The sequence below is a fragment of the Panthera tigris genome, chromosome C1 (assembly GCF_018350195.1).
Source record: "Panthera tigris isolate Pti1 chromosome C1, P.tigris_Pti1_mat1.1, whole genome shotgun sequence".
Lineage (NCBI taxonomy): Eukaryota > Metazoa > Chordata > Mammalia > Carnivora > Felidae > Panthera > Panthera tigris.
In genome coordinates, this window is record NC_056667.1 from 37,564,904 (window position 1) to 37,590,264 (window position 25,361).

General features: G+C 56.5%; 1 protein-coding gene and 2 long non-coding RNA genes across 4 annotated transcripts in view; 2 read left to right on the forward strand and 1 right to left on the reverse strand.

Annotated features, from left to right (window-relative positions):
* TRABD2B (TraB domain containing 2B) overlaps positions 1-25,361 on the reverse strand; it is a 211,861-nt gene that overhangs the window by 977 nt on the left and 185,523 nt on the right. Inside the window, exons 5-6 of one of the 2 annotated variants that reach the window (XM_042997048.1) lie at positions 11,475-11,565; positions 8,123-8,392 (exon numbers count right to left, since the gene is read on the reverse strand). In XM_042997048.1, coding sequence (XP_042852982.1) covers positions 8,123-8,392; positions 11,475-11,565 — 361 coding nt within the window. Of the gene's footprint in view, positions 1-1,218; positions 1,782-8,122; positions 8,393-11,474; positions 11,566-25,361 lie in introns of those variants that run through there. The other variant, XR_006221386.1, reaches the window with a different exon arrangement.
* On the forward strand, positions 1,886-9,114 carry LOC122241320. The gene is made up of 4 exons (XR_006221389.1): positions 1,886-1,966; positions 2,199-2,317; positions 6,555-7,245; positions 8,907-9,114. It is a non-coding gene; the product is annotated as an uncharacterized LOC122241320 (long non-coding RNA).
* LOC122241318 lies at positions 17,492-20,868 on the forward strand. The gene is made up of 2 exons (XR_006221387.1): positions 17,492-18,022; positions 20,452-20,868. It is a non-coding gene; the product is annotated as an uncharacterized LOC122241318 (long non-coding RNA).

A 25,361-nucleotide genomic window follows, 5' to 3' on the forward strand; every position in this document is an offset into this window, starting at 1 on the left:
TCTGGGGTCCCACTGGGGCAATCAGCTTCCACACCTGTGTCCTCAGGTGCCGTCCTGCGCCCTCCCCTCCCGCCGGAGATAAACAGGAAACAAAACACCCCCAAACCCCACCATCTCCCGGCCCTGGTGATCACAGCTACCAGTTATGGAGAGTCTCTCTGGCCTCAAAACAAACCTTCACAGTGGGGCTCATCACCCCCTTCACCAGATGAGAAAGCTGGGGCTCAGGGATAGATGGCACCAGGTCCCAGGGGGAGGGGGCAGCACCCCCTGGGAAGGAGCCCTGGGTCAGCTGCCTTTTACACAAACACAGGGAGTCTTAGTGAAAGGTGTGATCCTTCACGGACTTATAAACATAGAATCCGGTTTTGGAGGCAATGGGTGAGATTGTTGGCTGAAGAGAACCTATGAAAGAGAGAGGGAGGGAGAGATGGAGAAATAAAGAGAGATTAAGTACAGAACAAACAGGCCGGCTGAGGCTGGGGCGGGGTGTCACCGGTAAGTGGAGGGAAGGGCAGGGCCAGGTGATCTGCTCAAGTTCCGGAAAGAGAGAAGGAAAGAGAGAAATAGGAGATGATGAACAAAGAGAGGGAGGGGACTGAGTAAGAGAGGGGTCAAGGAAAGATAAGGACAGAGGCATAACAAAGAGAAGCCACAGCGGGAGAAGCCTCCAGGATGAAGAAAGAGGTGGGGCCCCAGGGGCGTTGGGCCCACACCTCCTCTAGTGGAGCCCTGGCAGGGGAGGCAGAGAGAGGATCCAGCAAGTTCCATCACAGCACAGGGGCCCCATCCAGGGCAGGGCCAGGAAAGCCTCCCGGGGGAAGTGACAGCAGCCAGCTGTGAAGTCAGAGTCGAGCTTGCACGTGGCTAAGGGTGCTCCTGGCGGTCAGAGAAGTACTTACCCTGGCTGGCAGCAGCTCTGTGCCAGCGCTTTGCACACATTAACCTCTAATCCTCATGGCAACACTACGAGGCAGGTCCGATCTAATCCCTGCGTTACTTACGAAGAAACCGAGGCACGAAGAGGTTAAGTAACGTGCTCCAGGACTCACAGCAAGGCTGGGATCTGAACTGGGCACACAGTAGGTGCCCCCCAGCACTTGATGCGCGGGCAGGAGGCTTGCCCCTCCCCGGGTGTCTGTGGTGCGGGCAGCCTCTCCCCTGTGTGACACGGCCCCCTTTCCAGAGCTTACTGCCCCTGCCCAGTATGCCGCTCACTTGCTGGGTGAGCAGGGAACCCCCTGCCTTGCCGGGGCCTGCGCTTCCATGTGCTAGGACAGGGTCGCTGCATCATGTGAGCTCTGTAATCATCACCACCACGGTCCAGCCCCGCTGCCATCCCGGCTGGACGTCTCTTACACAGCCTGGCTCGGCCTCAGGGCTGGGGCCTCTGCTCTGGGAACGGGCATCCACATGCCCTTGGTCGAGGAGGAGGTCCTCGCTCCCTGGCCCGTCCTCCTTCTCCGCTCCTGGTCATGCTCCAGCCACAAGAACATGCCACATCCTCACACGAGGCTCTCCTCGACCTGGTGGCTACAGCCGCCATGTGTGTTCCTCAGTCTTTAGAAACTCCCAGAGCAGCGATCAGAAAAGGAGGGAACAAGAGTGTGTCATATGCCCCATGCACAGAAGGAAGATGCTCCTGGATAGACGGTGTGCCTGTGGAACAGGAGAGGAGGGCAGACCAGGAGGCTTTGAATGTCCCTCATAACCCACAACATCTGGGGTGATGCCCACCTGTAGCAGCCTGCAGAGCCCCCAGACCTCGCACCATCTGGTGCCGGCCGGCCTCAGCTTTCCGGGCTCTGCCGGCACACACCACCCTCTGCGGTCGCATCGACGGTCATTTCCGGTCCACCTTCGAAGGCCTGGCCCAGTGGACCCCCCCCCCCCCCCCGTGGAGGCCCCGGGGAGTTGCCCACCAAACCTCGCACGTGTCCCACTGATCCCGCTGTGTCACCCGCAGGTAACTACGTGTGCACGGGAGGCTTGCGCGGGCTTCCGTACGCGAGGCGCTCACAGCAGCGCCTGGCACGCGGTGGGCACGCTACGTGGCACTGGCCACCTTTGGCGCCGTTATTAGCATGCTTGTGTCTGCCTCTCCCACTACCAGCATCTTCCCTTTGTGAAGTGCCTCCCCTGAGCCAGCAGACACTGTGATGCTGTACACGTGTCATCTCATTATCCCCATTTCTAAGGTGAAGAGACAGCCTGAAGGGGATTAGGATACAGAGGTGCCTGGAGGGCACAGGAGCTTGCGTGCTGCCTTCTGCTGAGACCTGGAAAACCTGTGCGTGGAGGCCTGCCAGGGTGGGAGGTGAGGCCTCCCGTGGCCTCGAGCCATTACCTTAGCCCCTTCCCTCCCTTTCTCTTCTAATGCAAAGAAAACCTCTGCGCGCTACGCAAAGCGTCCATGATGGTCCCTTCCTAGCGGCTGCCCCATCCTTTCGGCTTGAGCAGCCAGGAGGCTAGGAGGCTTGGCCTCAGGAGAGGAGGCTATGTGCCACTTGGGGTGCCTGGAACTGGGGGCCCAGGCTGGCCGCAGGCAGCCCCGCCATCAGAGGGAAGGCCAAGTGGGAGTTATGAAAACCGTCTCGAAAGGCGCCCAAAGGCATTTGCTTTCACACTTTTAAAACCAAAGATGCACACTCCCCCTTGGAGCCTGAGCGGGGGTTTTATTGCTTGGAAGGAGTCCCAGGGAAATGGAGTTGTGGGGGGGGTGCGGAAAGCCCCTCCAAATGCCCCCACCTTCCGAGCCCACTCTGCTCACAAAGCTCAGTCCCCCAGTCCAGATCCCCCCACGCCCCCAGGCCCGTGCAGGGGAAGAGCGTCTCATGGCAAAGTGGCCTCGAAGCCAAAGCAAACACTCTGAGAGTGTTCCCAGGCTCCGCAGACGGCTGGCACCAAGGGGCCGAGTCTGCTCTGAGCCGACAGGGCCCCTCATGTGGGGAAGGGCCCCGCTGCTTGGGAGGAAGGCTGAAGCCCTGTTCTAGCTTGCCCTATGTCCCTGTGTGCCACGTGGCGTGGGGCAAGTCCTGTCCTCAAGGCCTCAGTTTCCCCACGTGTACAATGAAGGAGCAGGTACAGACCCACGGACGTTAAAATGTTTTCTAGTAGCAGAAGCTAGAAGTGAGATCTTAGGCAGAAGTTCAGGGTATAAAGCACAGAAAAGGAGGGCCGGTGCCTGCGATGGTGTCAGCTGTCTGCCCACTGAGGCCCCTCCAGAGGGCTACCTGGAGTAGGAGGCCAATCCGTGTACTTAGAAGGTCTTGAAGAGCCATCTGGGGCTGGGTTCTGGGAGTCTCAGAGGCTGTGGCTTTCTTTCCAATACTAGGGACTGCTGGCTGTGCCCTAGGTGACCTCCTCAGAGGCTTCCAGGGAGACAGTGTGGAGATGGGCCTTGGGTGAGGGGGACCCACCTGATAGGCTATCCTGCTGCCTGAGGGTGCAGCTCTCCCTGTGGTCCACCCGGAGGAGACCCCACGGCAACTCCGGTCTGGCCTCAGCCTCTCCGGGCCAAGCAGGTCGGAGACCTGAAGCGACAGGTCTGCCTGCTGCCTGATATCCCAATGTCCGAAGCCCATGCCAGCCTCCACGCCTTTGCCCTCATGGCCCCCTCTGCTGGGAATGCCCTTGTCCTCTCCACAGCCCTGGCGGACCAATCCCTTCGCAGGTGCAGGAAAACTGACTGGGGCTCCAGGGCTAATTCAGCCACAGCGTGTTAGGGAGCCGTCCCTGCCTGGCCACGACCTGAGACTTCTTCTGTTTTTGTCCCCACCAGCTCTCAACACGGGGCTGGGTAACCGGCACGTGGCCAGTGTGCTCCTGTCAAGCGGGGGAGTGGGCAGCACCCACTTATGTTTGAAACCTAAGACGTGCGAAGGGCCCACGAGCAGCTCCTGTCGGGGAGGGAGGAGAGAGGGAGAGTGGCATCTTAGACCAGACTGAGAGTCCCACCAGCAACTCTGGGGACAACTGTCACCAAGTGTCACCAGGGGTCTGGGGCCAGCTTACCATTCTATAAGCATCATCTTGTTTACTCTCTAATCCTCAAAGCAAGCACAAGGAAGGGCCGGGGTCTGAAGCCTGTTCTGCCTGAATTTGTCTGTGCTTTTATGCACGGAGCGGTCCTGCTTCCCATTTCTCATGGGGGAAGAGAATCCCCCATGGGTGGGATTCCACCTCGAATCCCATAGCATTCCGGCCCCACACAGAGACACCAGCACCCTGGAGCCCCCTGGGAGAAGGCCTGGCTTTGCTAAGAGAAAGTGTAGCTGGGGAACCTCAGGCGGGATGCCCCCTGGGCAGACCAGAGAGGGGTCTTCCTCTTCCAGGGGGCCCTGGCCATCTGCTCAAAGTTCGGGGAAAGTGAGGCCCAGAAAGACAACGACACGCTCTGTGTGTGTGTGTGTCTTGTACCCCCTGCCCCTGCATGGTGCACCCACAGGACTCTGGGTCAGTACTGATGCCCACTGCGCCTCGCTTCTGGCCATGCCCAACACTTCCCTGCACCCACCTCCTCATGACTGTCCTTCCAACCAGCACTCTGTCCCCTTGTTTATCCAGCCCTCTAACCCCATCATACGCGCACATACCCCAGCCGTGGGCTGGGGGAGCAGCGGGGCTGCCATGACCATCATGGACCCAGTCAAGGCCCTCACTGCACAAAAAGAGAGACCGAGGGGACACCTGGGTGGCTCCACTGGTTAAGCACCTGACTCTTGATTTCAGCTCAGGTCGTGATCTCACGGTTTGTGGGATAGAGTCCCGTGTAGGTTCCACGCTGACAGTGCAGAGCCTGCTTGGGATTCTCTCTCTCTCTCTCTCTCTCTCTCTCTCTCTTCCCCTCCCCACCCCACCCCCAAATAAATAAATAAATAAATAAATAAATAAATAAATATTTAAAAGAGATAGAGAGACTGAGGACTGTCACAAGTTTCATTTCTCATTGGGGCAGTATGTAGGCACACAGCCAGCATGGGAATGAACCCTGAACTGCTGTCCCCCCTCTTGGCCCTTAGATGTGGGGTTCCTGAGAGTTCTGTGCCCCTGCTGTACAGCCATCTGCAGACATGCACTTGGCCCCTTCCACAGGGTCCTCATTAATCACCCTGCCAGGGCTGCTGCTTCTTTAAACTTCCTCCCGTGTGTTTACATCTTGGGTAATGAGGGGTGAGTGGGGGGGAGCTCATTCCAGGTGGTGGTCTGGCCAGCCTCTACCCCCAGTTCTCTCCCTCCTTGTCTCACTCAGGCACGTGGTCAACAAACCCTCACGAGGCCCCTGGTGGCCACAGAAGTCCAGCCCAGATCTGGTGCCTCCCGGCCTCCGGGCCTTGGGACACAAGTGAGGATTTGCAGTCTGTGTGACTGTGCTAAGACTGGGGCACCTGCAGGAACTGTGGGTTGTGGGAGAGGAGAGAAGGGACACTTCAGCCAGTGAGGATAGAGAAGATGTTTGCCAGGCAAGGGTGGGGCATTTGTGTGGCCATGGGCGAATGTGACCCTTAGCATTAGACAGACCTGGGTTGTGGGTTCTGACTCCACAGCTCACTTGCTGTGTGGGTTTTGGGCGTTACCTGACCTCATTGGGCCTCAGTTTCCTTTTTTGTCAAACAAAGCTTACTTCCAGGACTACTGACAAGACTGGGGACATGAGGGTTGTAAGAGCCTCGTGCCTCCCCCACCCAGAGAGAAAAGCAACAGCATAGGTGGGAGATGGGCTGGGCACGGCCGACTGAGGGGCAGCACACAGCTCAGTGAGGACAGGGCCCGCAGGAGAGGCAGCTGCAGGCCGGAGGGAGCCCATGCTCTGTGTCCAGGCTGGCGGCAGAAAGCTCACTGGGCAGTGGCAGGCAGCACTGGAGAATCCCAGGCTGCTGGGGCAGTGCCCTTGGGCAGGGGCCCTGCTGCCGGGTCACGGGTGTAGCATGAGTTGGGAGAGGTGATGGATGGCACCAGCCAGATTTGGGGGCAAGAAAATGAGAGAATTCAGAACGGAATCACAGCTCCAAGGAGAATGGTTTTGTTAGAATGGCCACGAATGGGCTTTAGGTCCCCCCCTCGGAGAGCTGTCCTCTGTTCCCTCTCAGAGAGCTGGAAACTTGGAAAGCCTAGGAGGATGGGGTGAGTCCCCTGGGAGTGACAGAAGCTCAGGGCCTGCTTGCCTAAGAAGCATCAAGGAGCTCAAGCAGGGTGCCCTTCTGGGGAAACTTCCTTCTCCAACCCAACAAGATGGAAGAGAGTTATCCAGCCACAGTTTACCTGTTAGGTGGGAGAAAGGGCTCCCTCTTGCCAAAGAAAAGCTATTTTCTTATCCTGAAACTGGGCTCTGTGTTTCAGAGCTACATGTTGTGAAAAGGAAACTGTTTGGAGTCGTTTGCCGAAATTTAGCTTTCAGAAGTGGTTAGCGCTGGGGGGTCAGTTGCTAGAGCTGACAGCCAGCCTCCTGTCCCCTCCTGGGCTGGGCCCGCCACCGGCTGGGTCTCTCAGTCACCCCTGCAGGTTGTCGAGGGCCCGGAGTAACCCTCTGATTGGAGCTTTTTATGTGCTGCCAGCTCCAGCACCGGCCCTGCTCCTTCCTGGCAGCCTGTGAGTGCTCCTCAGCAAGGAAGAAGCGGCCCTCCGATGTAACCCCACGCCCCCGCTCCTGGTTTGGAGGGGGTGACTACGCTGGGCACACGAGCCAAACGTCACAGCTAATCTAGCCATAGCAGTGCCTCTGCCTTCGGTGGGACAGGCTGGCCAGGGCTCTGTGGAAGTACATTTCCCAGTAACCCAAGTCAGACACTTTGAAACCAACGGCCCAAAGGAGCAGTGGCCTCCACTCTTACTTGCTAGAAGTCTTTTCAAAACAGTGCACATCCAAAACTTTAAGACAGTGGACTGGACATGTCAACCTTTTGTCGATGACTCAGAGACCTGGCTGCAGGAGGACCGTGAAGTCAACAGTGCAGGAGGCAGCCCCCGATTGCTTATGTGACCTTGGACAAGCCCCCCGTCCCCAACCTGGCCTTGGTTCACCATCTGTAAACACAGAACTGGGTCCACGTTCCCCAAAGCTGCTGCAAAGACTCTGTGGCGCACATTCAACCAAGTGCAGACTCAACGCTCAGCTTGCCAGCCCATGCCCTGCAGGTGCAAGTTTATGAAGTCTGCAGTGGGGCCTGGGCATTTGTTTGTTTATAAGTATCCCAGATGATTCTGGGCATTCTGGGGAAATCCTGGAGGATGATCTTTAGGGTTCAGGTGAGACTTGGAGTCTGCAAGGGCCCACTGCTGGGGTACGATGTCCAGGGCTGGGCTACCACGGGGGGTAGGACTCTGACCTTCACTGATGGCCACTCCCTGGGACAGCTGGGGTGTTCTGGTGACACTGCTCATTACATATGGAGATTCCTACCCCAAAGCAGAATCTAGGGAGACTGCTCTATACTGAGTCTTTGGTGGAAATTGGGAGACAGTATCCTGGTTCCATCAGGAGCTTTGGAAACAGACAGGCTGAGAAGGTGGCACAGGGGTGGCAGGAGAACACAGGCAGGGGACAGATACCTATCTGCACAGCAGGATGATTTCTGCACCTGCCCATATTTGACATCATTTATCACAGATTCCCCTTCCCCTCCTGAGAGACAGCCCACGGCAGTAAGGCTGTCCGTAGTCACCTGCCATCTCTTTCTGGCAGAGTGAGGCCCTCTGCAGCCTCCCTGCCAGGGTGTCGGCCACTAAGACCTTCCAGGCGCAGGGAGCTTTTGACGTTTCGATGTATCTTCTCCCAGTTTCACCTTCTGGCCCATGGGACAAATGGAGCTAAGGGGAAAGCAGGCTTTTGTCTACCGCACCTGAAGGAAGTTTCTATCTCCTTGCCTTTAAAATGCAGACAAGTGTGCTTGTTCTCATTTTGAGAATACAAATGAAAAATCATATGTGAGCATGCTCTGTAGACCCTGACGGATGAACAGGAAGAGACTTTGTGAATCGGGGGTGAGTCAAGTTATCCCAGAAGTTTCCACCCAAGCACCCACCTGGCTCACTTCCTCCGAGCAGGGCCTGGGATGAGAGGGTGCCCCGGGCTGAGCCGGAGAGATGCGCGGCTCCTGACAGGCCTGCCCCTCCCCCCGCTCACCTGTCCTCGATGCGGACCCAGAGGTCATTGAACTGTCGCGGCCGCTGGTGTTTATTCTGCCTTTTGTGCCACTTCTTCTGCCGCCCAAATTCCTCCAGCTGGCTGAGGCTGTCGGGGAGCAGGAGGTGTGGGGACAGGGCTGGGTCCTCCTCCTCAGGCGGGACGGTGGGGGTCGCCGAGGGTACTGCGGGGAGGGCGGCGGCTGGGGTCACCGGGGCCGGGCTTGCCGAGGTCCCCTCGGGTGGAGGTGCGGGGCTCCGGGCGGCAGGGCTGGAAAGGGGCAACAGCATGTGAGGTGCACGTGTGGGATTGTGTCAGTCACGTGCGACAGGGAGTGCAGCCCGGTGAGAAGGTTGTCACAGCAGGGGAAAGGCTGGGTGCCCCTGCTGGGCCCGGCGAGAGGAACCCAGGGAAACCACTGTCTCATGTCCAGAGATGGAATTTTGACCCATTCTTTCTTTGATCGGCTCAATAAATGTCTCCTGGGCACCTGCCCTGCACCAGGGACCTTTCTAGAAATTGGGCAGAAGTGGTCACCAAATCACGTCCCTTCTCTTCGAGCTCACACTGAAGTGAGAGCTGGAGAATAAGGATGTCAGATTGTGGGAGCCGCTGGGGAGGGCAGGAGAGGGAGCTTGAAGGTGGAGGCTGCTAGGCTGGCGGGGGGGTGCTTCTGGTCAGTGCAGGGTGACACCTGAGTCCAGGCTAGTAGGAGGTGAGGGAGTGAGCTGTGGGCAGGCCCTGGGGGCCTATCTCATCTTCTTCGGGGTCTTTCATTCCACAGGCTCTGGCTGAGGGGCTTGGGGCAAGTGACCTGACTTCACTGTGCCTCATCTCCGTCTCTGCAGAATGGGGGCGCTACAGCCTGCGCTTCCGAGGGGCAGCATGAGGGTCTCCTAAGTTACCACAGGCAAAGCCTTGCGAACAGTGCCTGGCAAATAGTAAGCCGTGGAACTCTTTTAGTAGTTAACAGTATTAACTAAAAATTATAAAATATTAATGCGGTGGTTTGTATCATTCACACAACCAGCCATCTGTGCATTCAACAGCTATTCCCTGAGCATCTTTCTGGGGAGGCAGAACAGTGTTAAGCAGGTCAGAGCTCCAGCTAGAGGTGGACAGACGTGGATTCACATGCCAGCTCTATGGCTTACAGGCCGTATGACCAAGGGTAGGTGACATAGTCGTCTCAAGCGGCAGGCAGCTGTGAGATGGGAGTAGTCACAACACTCGCTTCGTAAGATCGTCATGAGGACAAATGAGATGAGGTCCTAACACAGTGCCTGGCACACAACAAGCCGTTCTTTGATATTGGCCTATAAGCACATGGACTTGGCTGTAGCAGGCACTAAAGCACTGATTAGGGGTGTGTGTGTGTGTGTGTGTGTGTGTGTAATTCACTTTCCATGCAGTGCTATACACACAGGTCTCTTAACCTGGGAACAGCCTCTGCTCCTCTCCCTTTTATTCTTTTCTCTCTGGGGCCCAGATGGACTCCCTCGGGAGGACCTCAGACCCTGGCAGAAGGCTGGACGTGGTATCGGGAGTAGAAGGGCGAGGCGGCACCTGAGGCGGTGAGAAGCCTGTTCTCTTCTACCCCCGCACACACAATGGGGTGAGGGGCTTCTCTCTCCATGAGAGGGGAAGGCCATCAGATCAGCCTGTCCATCCCCATCCCCCACAGCAAGCCCAGATTCCCAGGGCCCAGGAGATGCTGCAGCTGCTGGGGAGATAATTCAAAACAGGCGGACAAAAAGATGGGTCCAGGAAGCACCTGTGGCCGATGATGGCTTTTATTGTTGGGGCCTCCCCAGCATCCCAGCTCCTCGCCCCACCCGCAGGATTTCAGCGTGTGCTGGAGCCTGGGGCTGAGAGCCCTCGGAGCAGGGCCGGGCGGGGAGGCGGGAGAGGCGGGGGACCTTCCTCTGATGCCTGGGCTCTGAGATGAATAGGAGTCGAGGCAGCAGCGCCGGCCCGTTTGCCCGCCCTGCCTGGCCTGGAAAGACACAATGAGCTTCAAGGTGAAGTCCTTGGGCCTGTGAAGGGGAGCATGAGGAGTGCCTTGTCCCCAAGGCTGCCTTGGATGCCTCACTCCTCCAACACACCCCTGCCCTGGCCCAGGGCAGACCGGATTTGTGCCGCACTCAAATGTTCATCAGTCTCATCCGGTTGACTCAGATGATCAAAAGAGGAAGGAGTCCAACGTGAGGGAGTTTTTAAGTTCCTCTAGAAGGGCCATGGAGACGGGAGAGCAGAGTGCTGGCCCAGAGCTAGGAGGCCGGAGGCTCAAAGCTCTGGGGGGCCCCAAGCCTCGTCTGTGCAGAGCAAGGAGGAAAGCCTTAGGTGTTCCGAGCACACCCACCCCCTCCGGCGCCCAGGGAGGGGACAGGGAGTAGTTAGGAGCTGAGGAAGACTCTAGAGCCCGGCTGCAGTGACAGAAGCCGTGTGTCCTGCAAGTGACGTCACCTCTCTGAGCCTCAAGTTCCTCAATTTTAAGATGGGAGTACTCCACGTTCTACCTCATAGAGCTCTTGTGAGGATTTAATGAGCTAAAAGGGCTTAGAGCCCGGTGTATAAAGATTCACTGTGACCATTCAAGCTTCTTTCTGACTCGAGTTCTTGTAACGCCAGAGACTGGGGCTGAAATCGCTCTGTGGTCGCCCTTGGGGGGCCAGCGAAGAAGGTTCCTGCGTAACAGTTGGAGGGCAGGCTGCAGAGAAACACCCTCCTGCCCCGGAGCTGCCCAGAGTGTGCTGACACCTTGTCATGCCTGCCCTGGCACCGTGGACCACAAGTGGACACAGCTGACCCCTGAGCACCTAGTCCCAGCCTAGGGTGGGGACAGGAACCCTTCCGAGGAAAAGGATGGCCACTAATGGCTATTTGAGTGGAGTAGGTGTACCTTGGTGGGAAAGTCAGGGGTGGGAGGGCCCCCCAAGAGGTGTGGTCAGAAAAAGGTGAGGACCGGGTGTGGGCAGGGCTGGGCATCCCCAGGTCTCTAGGAGTCCCACAGAGTCCTTCCACCCCACCCACTCACCTGGCCCTAGATGCTGAGCAGCTCAGAACCTACCCCTCCTCCTGTTCCCACTGCCCCACCCCTCAACCTCACCTCCCCCAGGTTGCCGAGATTGCACACCAGCTTCCTTCTCGGTCCCCCCACCTCCAGCCCGGCCCCTCCACTCTTGGCTGCCTGGTGAAGGCCGGTCCCTGCAAGGCTTCTTCACAGCTTGCCCCGCAGGCCCGAGCAGAAAGGCTGGGTGCAGGCTGGCCACGCAGCACGGGGTCGGGCACGGTTCATGGATGGTGGCAGCAGGCCAGCCGGGTGCGTGCCCCCGATGCCTCAGCTGCTTACCTGTGGATGGTCTGCCCTGCGGGCGTGTGCTCCACCTCCAGCCCCGCCTGCCGGAGGACGTCAATGACTGTGTTGTTTCCCAGAAAATGACCTGGAACACAAGGGATAGAGTGGGCTCAGCCACCTGCCGAGTCGGCAGCAACCAGGACAGCCTCAGGCCAGTGGCCTACACCAAGGGCAGTGCAGTGTAGCTGGAAGTTGTGCTGGAGCCACCCTGCCTGGGTCCAAATCCTGGCTCTGCTGCCTACCAGTGGTACCTCCCCAGGCCCAGTTTCTGTGCCCCATTCCCAGCTGTAAAGTGGGAATGATGGTGATAGCGGCCTTCAGGGTTGTTGCGAGGCCCACGGGAAGAGTGGCTGGCACAGTAGCAAAGGTTCACAAGTGTTTCACGTTGCATCGTGCCATTAAGCTGACCCCAGCCCCAGGCTGTAACAACATCCACAGCACAGTCTTTGTGCAGAGGACCCACGCTCTGGCTGCGGTCACCGCAAGTTTTATACCAGCAAAATAAAGTGAATTAAGCCTGTGTCAGCCTACAGTGGTCGTGTAAGGCCCAGCTCTGAGAAAACCTCCTCCAGGAAGCCCTCAAGCCTTCAACAGGTCTGTGGCTCATCTTTGTGAGTTCCACCAGCAACTTGAGGTGCCCTTCGTTAGCACGGGGGTGGGTTCTGCATATTCATGACTGTCTCCTCACCAGGCTCCACTGTTCTCTCAGCGTCGGCTGGACCCAGGCTTTCGTGGATTCATTTGTTCACCTCTGATCCAACATTTAAAGACCACATATTTCAACCCAGGCCCTGGGGTGGCCCCAGAAGACTCACAAGGTGTAAGATGCTGGGGAGGGAGAGAGCAGCAAATGGTTGCAATGGTTACAGGGTCCAGCGGACAGTGGCAGTGGCACAGAAGAGGTCCAAACAGAGAGCGGAACACCACAGAGGTGGCCCTGCTGTGTGTGTGTGTGTGTGTGTGTGTGTGTGTGTGTGTGTTGGGGGGTGGGGGAGATGGGGGTCTTCATCTCACGCAACCCACAAATCATTCACTCAACTAAAGTTTATGGTGCATTTGCTCTGTGACCAGCCTTGTGCCGATCGCTCAGAATGCAGAGACCCACAGCCCCAGATGAGCCCAGAAATGGCTCTACTGCAGCAGGACGTGGGCGTGAGGTCTAGGAACACAGTGAAGGCTCTCCTAGACTCTGGTTAGGAAGAGTCCTCGGGAGGCCAAGTGAGTGGAGGCGGTAACTGCTGGGAGTCGGCACGCTGGCAAGCCCCTCCTCCTCCCCGGGCCTCAGTCTCCCCACCTGTTCAATCCGGGCAGAGTGGCAGTGGCCCCTTGCGGCCTCCTAGCCCGTGTGCCTGCCCTGCAGCCCCACTCACGTGGGCAGCACATTCTCCTCCACTCCCCATTCGCCCCAGAACCTGGGGAGAGATCCCTGTACCATTACTCTAATCGCCTGTGACAGGTGGTGACAGGTGGGGAGCCAGAAGGTCAGCATGTTGACAGCCCCAGGGAGGTCTGAGGAGAACAGACAGTGGACAAGCTGCGTGGGAACGGAGAGGCTCCAGCATGGAGGAAGCGAGGCTGGGACCGCCAAGCGGGTGGACAGAGGGCAGAGCCTGCAGCGCTCTGCCGGATGGCCCTGCACACCTCTGGGCCGCCTTCATGTCCCTCACTGGCCCGCCATGGTGCCTGGAATCCACCTTGGGATCACCGCAAAAGACTACCGGTCTGGGAGTGACAGACCCGGGTTCCAGTCCAGGACCCATCATGCTCACTCTGAGACCTCGGGCAAATCCATTACGCTCAAATGCTCCCAATGTCTCTGTGTACACGGGAGGGATCCGCCGGCACCCCTGCTCTCAGACTCTATGGAGAAGGCTTTTGTTTGACTTCGGAGACCCCTCCCTTCTTCCCTCTCTCCCTCCTGTTCTTTACCTGCTCAGTTCATTAATCTGACAAACACTGAGCGAGTGCACATCTAGTGCTAGCCAGTGGTGAACAGACGGGGACCTGTTCCAGCCACTCCGTCTCGAGAATCAAGGTCTTTTGATCTGGGTTAAGTACTAGGCAGAGGGAAGCACAACCTCAAGTCAGGGAAGACTTCCTGGAGGAGGTACTGCTAGCGGAAGGGTGGGATAAGAATTAGCCAGGCGAGGGGCACCTGGGTGGCTCAATCGGTTGACTTTGGCTCAGGTCATGATCTCACGGTCCGTGAGTTCGAGCCCCGCGTCGGGCTCTGTGCTGACAGCTCGGAGCCTGGAGCTGCTTCAGATTCTGTCACTCCCTCTGTCTCTGCCCTGCCCCACTCACACTCTGTCTTTCTCTCTCTCTCAAAAATAAGTAAACATTAAAAAAAAGATAATTAGCCAGGTGAGGATGAGAATCGGGCACAGGCTGGGGGGCTGTTACAGCCAGGGGGAACAGCATGTGTGAGGCTAGGGGATAAGTGAGGCTCATTTGGGAAGCTGGCTATAGAAGTCACACAGACAACACAGGCATGAATAGCCCCTCCCAGGGTTCCAGCCTTGACCCAGTCCTGTCGAGGACAGAGACCCAAGCTCCTGTCATGTTTGTGAATCTCCTGAGCAAGTGGGCTTCCCTGCCCCCAGCTTCAGTCTTCCTGTGTGTCAAATTGGCATTCATCCGTTTGGTGGGGCTGTAAGGTCCTAATGAGGCAGGAGGAGCGAATGCCCTTTGGAAAAGCCCAGCGTGCACTCCAGAGTGACGAGCTAAGCCAGTCCCTGGTGGGGCCACAGAGTCATCCTCACCCGTGACTGCCCCCAGAGTGTGACGCAGCTGGAAGGGGGCCTGGGCACGATGGCCTTTGGCACACGGGTGGCAGGAACTCCCTGCCAGCGGTTCTTGGAACTCACTGCTGGCAGCAGAGGCGATTCCTTCCCCACTTCCACGGAGACCCTTTAAAGGCCAGGGCCTCCAGGCCCAGCAGCATTCCGCCGGAGGATTTCAGGAGCCACCAGGGGAAGCACGACGGCGGCACGGGAGCAGCACTGAGTATTTACTGAGGCCGTGTAGCCACTCTGAAAGGAACGTTCCTGGAGTGGGCGGAGGGGGTGCTTGAAGGCCCGAGCCTTACAGAACTGTGGCTGGATCCCCAGCACGGCCTGACAGCGTTTCAGTGTCCAGTCAGCGCCCTGTCCGTCCCCTCAACCTCAGCGGTGCTAGCCCTTACTGTGAGCAGAAGACTTCAGACACTTTGAGAAGTTGGAAGCAATCAGCCATGAGGTTTTTCAAATTCCATCTTTCCTTCTCCAAGTCACGCCCACCTTCACTTCCGTCCCTGCAGGGCAAGGAGACGGTGTCCGTCCCCCTCCTGGACGTGGCTCCCTGCACAGCGCCAGGACGCACCCTCCCCAAGCAGCCTGCGCCCCAGGACTGTGGGCACAAGCCATTGGTTCCCAAGCCCGGGTCCCAACATGGTCCCCACCCCACCCTCTCTGGGCCTAGTTTCACAGGACCCCACGATGACACTGCACTATCCTGCTTCTCTCCATAGCCCTACCACTGCCCTGTGCCCACCTTCTTGGTGGGTTCCTCTTTCTCCTGCCCAGTAAGTGTGGGGGCCCCATCGCCTTCTTCTCACGCACAATCTGTGGACAAATCACGCACCCATATGGTTGCAATTACCATACAACACAGACCACTCTGGAACTACTGCCCTAGCCCAGGCCCGTCTGACGGGCAGCCTGCACGTCTCCACCTGACATCCGCCAGAGCCTACAAAATCCAACTCACCCTCCCCTCCTGGGATGCGTCTCAGCTGAGCTCTGTTATCCAAGTTGGATGGGCTGTGTCCCGACTCTTCGTCTCCCTCCTCATCCAATCACTGGAGTGCCCCTGATCTTTCCTCCTAACCATGCTTGACCAGCCCAGGTCACCAGCAGCTTCTGCCCGGAACCACTGCAGACACAGTCTTCCTTGTTACCTCACTGCAGCTGGAATGATCTTCCCATACCCCAGAGCCGCCCCTGTCAGAATGTGTTCCCAGCAAGCCACTTGGGAGACTGTGAGTTTTTTGAGGGCAGGAGCCATGCCTGATTCATCCTCGACCCCAGCGCTAAGCCCAAGTCTGGCACACAGTGGCGGCTTGGCGAATGTTTGCTGAATGAATGAATGACAAAACCTGTTACTCCACATCCTTGCCGTGATCTCATTCTATCCCCAGAAGACTTGAGCTCACAGATCCCCTCCCCTTGTCGCCACCGCCCGGCCTCTTGGTGATGGTCCTGCAGATTCCGCCAATCCCAGGAGCTTGGGCCTTGCACCAGCCTGAGTCAGGGCCCAGTGCCTGCTGTCCCCAGACGCTGGCAGACGGGGCTTAGGCTTGCCTCCAAGGTCACAAATCCTGAAAAAGTCACCACACCCATCCTGGAACCTGCAGGGAAGGTGTGGAAAGTTTCCAAAGGGGCCCCAAAGCACTGGGGCTTAGCCTGTGTGGCTTGCCCAGGCTCCTGGGGTCTCCTGGCCACTGCTCAGCAGCGACTTCCAGCACTGACAGCTGTTCTCTGGCCAGCTCTCTGCAGGAAGGCACGTTCCATTTCATCTGCAGAGGCTACATGGGTGAGGAGAGGAGGAAAGAGAGGGAGGACAGTGAGGGGGTAGGGCACACAGAGCCACAAAGACAGAGAGTAGGGGAGAAGAGGCTACAGAGGCCGAGAGAGAAGAGAGACACCCTCAGGGAGAGACAGAGAGAGGAAAAGAGCACCAGGACACAAGGAAACAGAGGACAGACAGATGAGAGTGGGGAGAGGGGGGCTGGGAGATAGGCTGTAAGAGACACAGAGACATCAGGAGGGAGAGAAAAAAGGAGAGACACTGAGACAGAAAGCAAGAGATAGAAGAAAACAAAAACAAGGGCAGAGATACAAAGAGACAGAGATAGAGGAGAGAAAGAAAGAGGAAAGAAGAGAAAAAGAACCCAGAAATGAAAACAAGGGGCATGCATGGTAGAGGAGAGACTGATCTGAGGATATCATGGAAGACTTCCTGGAGGAGGAATTCATGTAGCCAGGACTCCCAGGATGAGTGGGATCGAGGAGACATACATGGAGTGGGGAGGGGGCAGGCCAGGGCTAGAGGAGGTGGGGCTGGTGTGGTGATTATCTCTCTAAGCCCACAAGCGAGGGTGCCACTTGAGGGACATTCATAAGCAAACGGGGAAGGTGTCCTGCTCTTCATGGGCACAGCCCCATGATGTTTTAGTGCAGAGAAAAGGCTCCCCTTCTTCCAGGTGTAAGCAGGCCTGTGCCAGGGCACAAGGCTCAGCAAACAGAGCACAGGCTGGATCTAGCCTTTACCCATTGCTGGCCACAGCCTGACAGCCCCCATTTACCAAGAACCAAGAGCCAAGAACCCTGATCTGGGGGTAGGACAGAACCTGGCTCAACAGCCCAACTGGCTATGTGACCTCAGGTAGTGTCCTTCCCCTCTCTGTGCCTCAGTTGCCCTACATGGTCCCCTGGGTCTTCCCACCTCTACGATTCCATCATTTGATAACCTAAACACAAAGTCCTACTGAGTGAGTCTCCTGGGTACACGGTGGTTCTCCCGTGTCATCTCACTTCATCCTTTTGGGAACCTGTCGAGGTACCCCCACAGTTTCCAGACAAGGACAGGAGAGCTCAGAGAGAGGAAAGGACTCGCCCCAGGTCACACAGCTGGTAAAAGGCCAAGCTCACTTCCATCCGGAGATGTCATAGCTCACGGCACGCTCTCATACGTTCGCTCCGAAGCATTAGCATCTGCAAGGGATCCTGAGGTCACATTAGGAGGCAGGGAGCTGTCAACCACGTGTGGCCTCTGCAGGGTTCACCAAATCGGAGGGAAAGGCATGTGAGTACTTAGCAAGAAGAATACACCAATTAACAAGGTGATTTCGAGACAATGTTGGGGGGCCGGGCAGAGGGGAGAACCAGATGTTCCCCCAAAGGTTCCGAAGTAACATGGGCTCCCCTCCACCAGTACACGTTTTCTCTCCAGTGAGCTCGCTGGGTTTCCAGCATTTTCCTCCTGGAGGAGGGATCCCAAGCTCATATTTATGTTCTGTCTGAAATTAATGCAAGGGAAACTTTCAAATGCTAATCTATCTTCCAGGATTAGCCGGCCGGATGTCAAGTGACAGAGGTGTTTGTTTTCCTGAGGAAGTGTGACAGGAGGGCTGCATGGAGGGACTTTGGGATGCATGGACACTGGGGGTACCACAGGGCTTCTGATCTCCCAAGGAAGGTCTGCCTGGGAAACTGGCAGAGCTGGGTCCTTTTTCTCCTGTTTCACCAGCCAGCCCAGGGCAGGGTGGGGGCATTTTCTGTTCAGTAAGGGCCAGGATGACGCCTCCCCTGCGCCCAGTCTTGTGCCAGGAATTGAGACACATGGTCCCCACCCCGAAGGAGGTCACAGTGCAGGGAGGGGAGGGAGAACAGGCAGGCAAACCCTTACAGGGCAGTGAGAGCCCAGCAGCGAGGGAGGGCCACCAGGGGCTATGGGGCTGAAAAGGAAGGGCTTTCACGACAGAGGACATAGCACATGCACAGGTACAAAGGGAAAACGGGTGTGGGTGTGCAGGCCACCACCAGTGATTCCGGGTGTTGGAATATAAAGTGAAAGGGGAGGTGGGCGATGGTGAGGGTCGGAGCAGCAGGACAAGACTAAGGGGGCGGGTTTCAGCTGGGCCCGAAGAACACTCTCCCAGGCAACTGTCCAGTTCTGTAAGGGAGCGAGTGTTCCATCCCTGGAGGTGTGTAAGCAGAGAGGCAATGAGTGCTTGTCAGGCTTGCACAGAGGGGATTCAGACACCCTCCAGGGAGCTGAGAGTGTCTGGGTGGAACCCGATTCTGCCCCCTTTGCCATCTGCTCCTCTCTGGAGGTTGCCAGAACCCAGGATGTTAGCAACAAAGAGCCCTGAGCCTTCAGCTGGTCAGCTCAGCTCTGCTGTTAAATAATGGGAGGATAGATACAAATACCAAGAAAAGCACCCCTGCCTGCCATTTCTCTAAAAGTCAGACTGAATTAGACTCTTTGATTCATAGTCTCACCCGACCTTACTAGGATCCTTCTGAGGCCACCAGAACCTGCCCAGTGTCATACAGACAGAAAGCGGCGGAACCGGGGTTTGCCTAAGCCTGTCCATGGCTTGGAGCGTGTCTGTTTAAAGGGCGCTTCATGGAGGCAGCTGATGAGGCCGGGGCTCCCTGGGCATGGGCAGGCTCCCTCTGGGGTTGGAGGTGCTTCTGGGCCTCCGACACCTGTCTGGCAGTTGCCCAGTTTGGGGGTCCCCTTCAGGACGTCCCCCAGTTGTGTACTTCCTCTTAGAAGCATGCACTCCCACCCGCCACCAGGCCCATGCCTGCAAGCCAATCCTCTTGGTTCTTTTAAAAGCTCCAGGGTTTGAGCCTTTTCATTCTCTTTGGACCAGATCCTCTTTCAATTAATATTGTTTAGAGGTGAGGAAGCCTGGTGCCTGTACCCCACTCCATCAGTGAGGGCATAAATCCTGGGGGTTTAGGTCAATCTGCACCTTGAGGGGCCTGGAGCCAGCAGCTCCTCCTCTGCAAGCCCTTGCTGGGACCTCTTGGCATGTCCCAGGCCTTGGGAACCCTGAGATGGGTCAGACATGGAGGCCTTTCCTCCTGGGGTCTGACACGGCCTTAGCCCCAAGCAGCGGCTGTGCAGTGGTTCAAGGTCACCAAGAGGCGCTGGGGGAGAGCCCCAGAGACAGAGACTGCAATGGGTTCTGTGACTGCAGGGGTGGTGCCCGGCCCAGGGCTCGCTATGGCCAAGGTAACTCTACAACATCCAGAGGCTCCTTTCCTGGAGTTACAGCACCCGGGACCCCAGGAGAACTTCCCGTTGGCCAAGCTGCTCCTGAGCCTCACTGTTGCTTGGAGCTGAAGCCGGCTCTGGAGGTCTCTGTGCGGTGTCCAATGTGGGTCCTCAGAGGCTCAGAGGCTACTTCTGCCTCCCCCTGCCACCCCCCCATCCCCATGATGGCCCTGCTGTCTCCTGCGGGGAGTCCTGTCCCTGGGGGACTGTGGGCCCCGAGGGGCCAGGACTCAAGTCATAATAACAAGAGGTCACATTATCCAGTGACGGTGCTGCCCCAGGTACTGGCCAGTACAAGTGCAAGCGCACCGACTCTCAGGCTCAATTTAGAGAGGAGAAATCTGACATCAGAGAAGTGAAGTACCTGGTCTGCCCAGGAGACTTCCTCTACAGAGAAGCACTAGCTTTCTAATTTAGGCAGACTGGCTCTGAAGCCCACGCTCTTTATCTAGGCCATTTCACCTCCTGCCTTCCCCACACGGCCCGGCAAGAGTGCCGAGCCCGTGGCTGATGTTCCGTAGACCCTGGCTCACCGACAGGTCCAGCCTGGGACACAGGTCCTCCAGTCTCCTCTCTCCCCCATTCCAGAGGGCAGGGTTGGCTCCAGTTAGGGACAGGCTAGCAGATGGGATGTTCCTCTGGCTGGCTGGCTGCACTGGGCTGAAACATGAAGGGTGACTCTGGCCAAGGATCACAGCCCTGAGGAGGCGTGCCAGCTGCCAGATGTGCACATGGTGGGGAGGAGGGCCCTTTGAAGCACCGTTGGAAATTCTGAAACACTTCCGGATGCTGTGGCCTCGTGTTCCAGTGAGGGGAATGTGGCAGGCCGTGGGCGTGCCCCTGGGAGAGGAGAAAGTGGCTGGGCGTGTGCTGCCTGTTCATTGCATCCTGTGTTTTTAAGGTTTAAAAGGCCCTACACGGGACATGGCTGCTCTCCTATGCTCCGCCACGGGCTCCAAAGAGCTTCTGTTCATGAGGCTATGGCGTGGAGGACCCAGGTGGGAGGGAGGTGGGTGTGGGTATTGTCCTGACGACTATGGGGATGATGAGGAGCTGGAAGGCAGCTGGACCTGCAGCGGGAAAGTTTTAACTGGTTCCTACCTCCTCCAGGAAGCCTTCTCTGACTTACCTTCCCTTCTAGACTGGGAGATGACAGAGTGCTCAGCACAAGCAGACCTGTGATAAGGAAATCATGCAGGGCTGTGAGAGCCCAGCTCCGAGGTCATGGAAAGCCCAGGCAGAAGAGGAAAAGGGCACTCTCAGCAGAGCAGAGGGCCCAAGCAGCAGCTGGAGTTTTCATTTTGAGGGGAGGAGACTGGCCATCAGTAAGAATGACCTATCAACGTGACCAACATTTCACTCGGCTTCTGTTTCTCTCACTTCCCGTCTGCACCTCGACTTACCCATCTGCCGAACGGAATAATAAATACCACCCTGTCTCCCGCCAAGAGGAATTGAGGACATAGAGGTCATATGAACGTCCTTCAGGCAGGATCGTACCACCCTGCAGACAGCTAATGCTGCTGTTAGTAATAAAAAAGATGTTACTGGTGTTTGATGCATTGGGATCCCATTCCTTCTCTCAGGCCCGGGGCTTCACCACCAGTCGGCTTCTGTGTCCCGGCCCCCCGGCGTGTTTCTGAGTATGGGCCTGAGGGCTGGGGTGAGAAAGGCTGAGCGGCCTGGAGGCCGGATGAGCTGGGTGTGCGGGCACTGGGGCAGCAGCTACCACGTCTGTCTTTGCTGCTCACACAGCCCGCCCAAGAACTCTTCCAATCTCGCTTTGTGCCTGGACCTCTGCTTCCCGTGGGTGTAGGCGGCAGCCGCCCTACAGGGAGGGATCTCCAGGTGCTGGAAGGCTCTTTGCTCCAAAACCCTCCCAAGGGATCCAAGAGTGACTGAAGCAAATCAAAGCAAAATGTGGGGTTCTTAGAGCCACCAACCTTCCAACAACAGGATCAAAGGGCTTGGAATGTCAGAAGGTAGAACCATACTCAGATCAGAGCACTTTAGGATTCTGGAATGTACGGGTTACCACCGGCTCTAGGGTTTTCAGTGAATGGGCCCTAGTGGTTATCCAGTCCACCTTTGAGTCTGGCTTGTACTCCAACCCAGCTCTGCCAGCTCCTACATTACTTATTCTATCCCAGATTCCAGGATAGCCAATAAGTAAACATCTCAAGAAGGCCCAGATTCCTGGAGCTAGGGACAAAATGGTCATTTTCTTTTGGTGCCTGGGACTGAGACCTCCCTATCCCTCTGAGGCCTGGGGGACTAATGGAATGACTAAACATAATGAACTTGATTCTGGCTGATTTGGTCTACTATGTCTTTGCAGAACATCCCCTAGCTGGTGGTGATTCTGAGGAGGTAAGGACCCTGCCCTGGAGTGGTTCACATACCCTGGGATGCCCATGAAGCAGTGGGTACTAGGATAAAGTCAGGAGAAGGCCTGGGGGACGGCACTGACATTTACACTTCAGCGTTGCTGTAGAAAACCTTGCAACCCATGACTAGAGACCACTGTGGGTTCGTGGGTTCGTGGGCCCTCAAATGCCAGCCAGCAGTCTGTGTTCCAGGCAGTCAGAACAGATGTAAGGCAGGCATGTGCCCGACTCCTGGTCAGGCACACATCACTAATCAATCGCGACCTCTTCTCTGCTGAGCCCCGATTCGGTTTTATCACCCCTTATACCATCACACTCCGGGCAGCCACGACCAATCAATCAATGCCAGCTGTCCCAGGAGATAAAAGCTATTTGACTCCCCGTCCATGCCAGTTCTTATGGCCAGTCTTGCTTGCGTTCATGCCAAACGTTCTTTCTGGAAACCAAGAACCCTCCACTTTCCTCTTCTTTCTCTGCAGATGCCTGCACCTGCTACCTTACAGAGCGGAGCTCTGATGAGAAAGCCATCAGGTTACTTTTCCACTAGCAAATGACTTGTCTGCCAGCTTCCTCCCTCTTTCCAGTACAGGTAAGGAAGTGCTCTTCTCTACCCAGGCCAGACCCTCTACTTGAGTTCTGTCCCCACCCTTCCTGCCTTCTTGCAAGACGGGGCTAGTAATATTCCCCACTGAGCAGCCTCACCCCTCCTGTGTCTTTCTTTCCATCATGTTTCAGGCATGCTCAATTCTTTCTCATGGTAAGAACAGCTGTGTGGGTAGGGCCAACAATACAGCTACAAATTTTTATTTTGCCAAGTAAGGGCTCTGAAAAGTCCCTTTGCCTTACATCACTATCATTTTTTTTTTTTAAAGCGAAAGATGTTTAACTTCAAACATGGTAGAAAGGAGATAATTTCAGAGTATTAGATAAGCCTGTAAACTGAATAAATTTAGTTAATAAAAACTCACCACCTAATACCTATTTTATAAGTTGTTTATAGAGCAGAAGAAATCCAAGAATCTGCACAAGATCTTTGGGGACCCTTCAGCTTGTCCTTGAGGCTGGTAGTCAGGAATAGGACCTTCCCTCCCCCTGGACACTCCTCTCCATGGCAGTGGCTTGGGCCATTCCAGAATGTCTGGGTTTGCACACTGGCCACAACCACACCTCCTGGAGGACAGGGCTTCTGTCTGATGTCACCCCCAGATGTCCCCCAGGCCTGGTCAGAATTGTCACACATGTTCACACCCCACCTCCCCCTGAGCCCACTGAGTAACCTCCAGAAGAGGTCAGATCGTGGCTCGCTACAGAAACAACACTAAGGAGAGTACTCTTCTGTGGGATGCGCCACCTAAAACAATACCCTTCCCACAAACCCATCAACATTTCAGGAATTCTAGAGCAAGGGCACCATGTATGGAGGAAACGGCTAGGACTAGGGACCCTAGAAACCAGGATTCCAGTTGGACATCTGCCTGCATGGCCTTGAGGAAGCCACTCTTCCTCTCTGGGATTTAGTTTTCATCTGCAAAATGAGTATAATAAAACCCATCTCGTGGTGTTATTGTGAAGGTCAAAGGTAACGTAGGCTAAGAGCCTGGAGTGGTGGTTGGCACATAGGAGGAGTTTTTATTATAAGGATCTCTCCACTATGGCAGAGAATTTTAATCCTGTGATCTAAAATGAACATATTTAGCACAACCTGATGAAGCAGGTGTATTATGCCCATTTTGCAAATGAGAGACTGAGGCCCTTGGAGGTGAAATGGCTTTCCCAGCGTCTCTCAGCTGATGGTGGTAGAGCCACACTCTATACACAAGCATCCTGACACCAAAGCTCTTACTCTTTGTACTGAATCTCTCTGTAGAACAGAACAGAGGAGGGGTAGCCAGACTGCTATCAGCACTGGAAATCCCCGTCTGTACCTGTGGGCTTTTGGGAAGGGAATCTGGAGCAGAGGTGGGCTGAGGAAGGGTCTGGATGGGCACGGGGGTGGGGGTGGGGGGTGGGGCAGGCAGGTGGAGGCTCTCTTGTGTGCCTTAGCTTACTCCTCTGGACCCACGGAGCCTGAGGCTGGCCTAGAATGGCAGACCCCAGCAGGGGCCTGGCTCAGACACCAGGCAAGCCCCAGCCGGGGCAGGGGGGGTAGGGCGAGGCAGAGGTGTTTATCATTATGTTTCTGTTTTCTAAGGTATTTCCTAGAGACACCCATTGAGCCTGGAACTGAGAGACCTTTGCATGAGCAGACACATCTGGGGGACGGCTGGGAATATTTCCAGTGGCATAGGTCCTCCCTCCCTCCCATGGCCTTGGGGACCCTGGGTCTTCTTTGAGGACCAGACAGAGGATGGTCTGGTGAAGAGTCAGTGCCCGATGGTCTAGGAAGGGCTGAGATGCGACTGCAGAGGCCCGCAGACAGAGGTGCATAGAGGGGAGTGGAGGTGTCTGCAGGTTGCACACTGCCCAGGAGTGCTAGTCTTGGTGCTACACACAACTCTTCAGCTGCCACAGGACGTGGGACTTGGGAGTCACGTGGCCATAAGAATGCAGAGGGAGGCATGGACTTTTCTCGCTCTGGGTTGTGCATGGACATATTCCATGACAATACAGTGGTCGTCACAGGTCTATACAGCTGGCTCCCTGACTGCACATGAGAACAGAGTTCCTGGATCATAGCTCCTGGGCCTGGGGTCCAGCCCTGCCTCTCTCCCTGACTTGCCATGAACTTGACCCGTATCTTGACCTATAGGGACCTCAGTCTATCCAGAGCTCAGATGAGGTGGACAGGCTTGAGCCTGGAGGCTGCATCCAGCTTTGAAATTCTCAGGTCGAGGGTGGATGTGCAGTGCGGGGGAGAACATTTGTTTTAGGAGTGGCCGAGCCTCCAGTGCAGCTGCCAGCAAGGTCCACACATGGCTCTGGGCTTGTTGTTATTGGATAGCAGGTCCCCGAGAGCTGAGGTGGGGCTCACGTTGCCCTGACGTTCCTGCTGCCCTGTCCACCAGGCCCAGAGGAGACCAGGAAGGGAGGATCTGGCCAACATTCCCACACTTGTTCGTTCCTTCCCTCATTCTTTCTTCCATACACTCATGACACCTATTACATGTTACTACAAACACAGGATGATTATGTGGTGTGTGCCCTCCCGGAGCTCAAGGCAGGGTGCGTGGGAGACAAGAGCCAGCAGCAGCCACCGCTATGCTGTGGGGAGCAGCCTGGAGGCGGCAAAGGCCGAGCTGGAGTGAGGAGACTAGAGCTGATGGAGGCTTGGACTGGGACAGTGGTGATGGGGACGGATGGAGCAGACAGGAGTCGTTTCGGTGGTCTGTCAACAGGACTGACCGGGGAACCAGCTGGATCTCAGACATGGGCAAGAAGCTAGAGGAGGGCATGGTGCCTGCATGCTGGCCGAATGCCTGAGTGGACATTTGTGTCTCCAAGGACTTGGGTTTTAGGAGAAGGCGGCCAGGATCCAGGGCCACCCACACTGCTGTGATTTTCACCTCCAGGCTTTCTGTCTCTTCACCCACAGGAAAGAGCTAGCCTCAGACCCTGGGTGGCTCTGGTCTGGGGCCCTGGACAGGTGGGGCAGGGAAGCCCTACCACTCAGGTGGGCCATGTGGAATGCTGGATCTTTTAGTGGACTCCCTCAAGGATCAGGCTT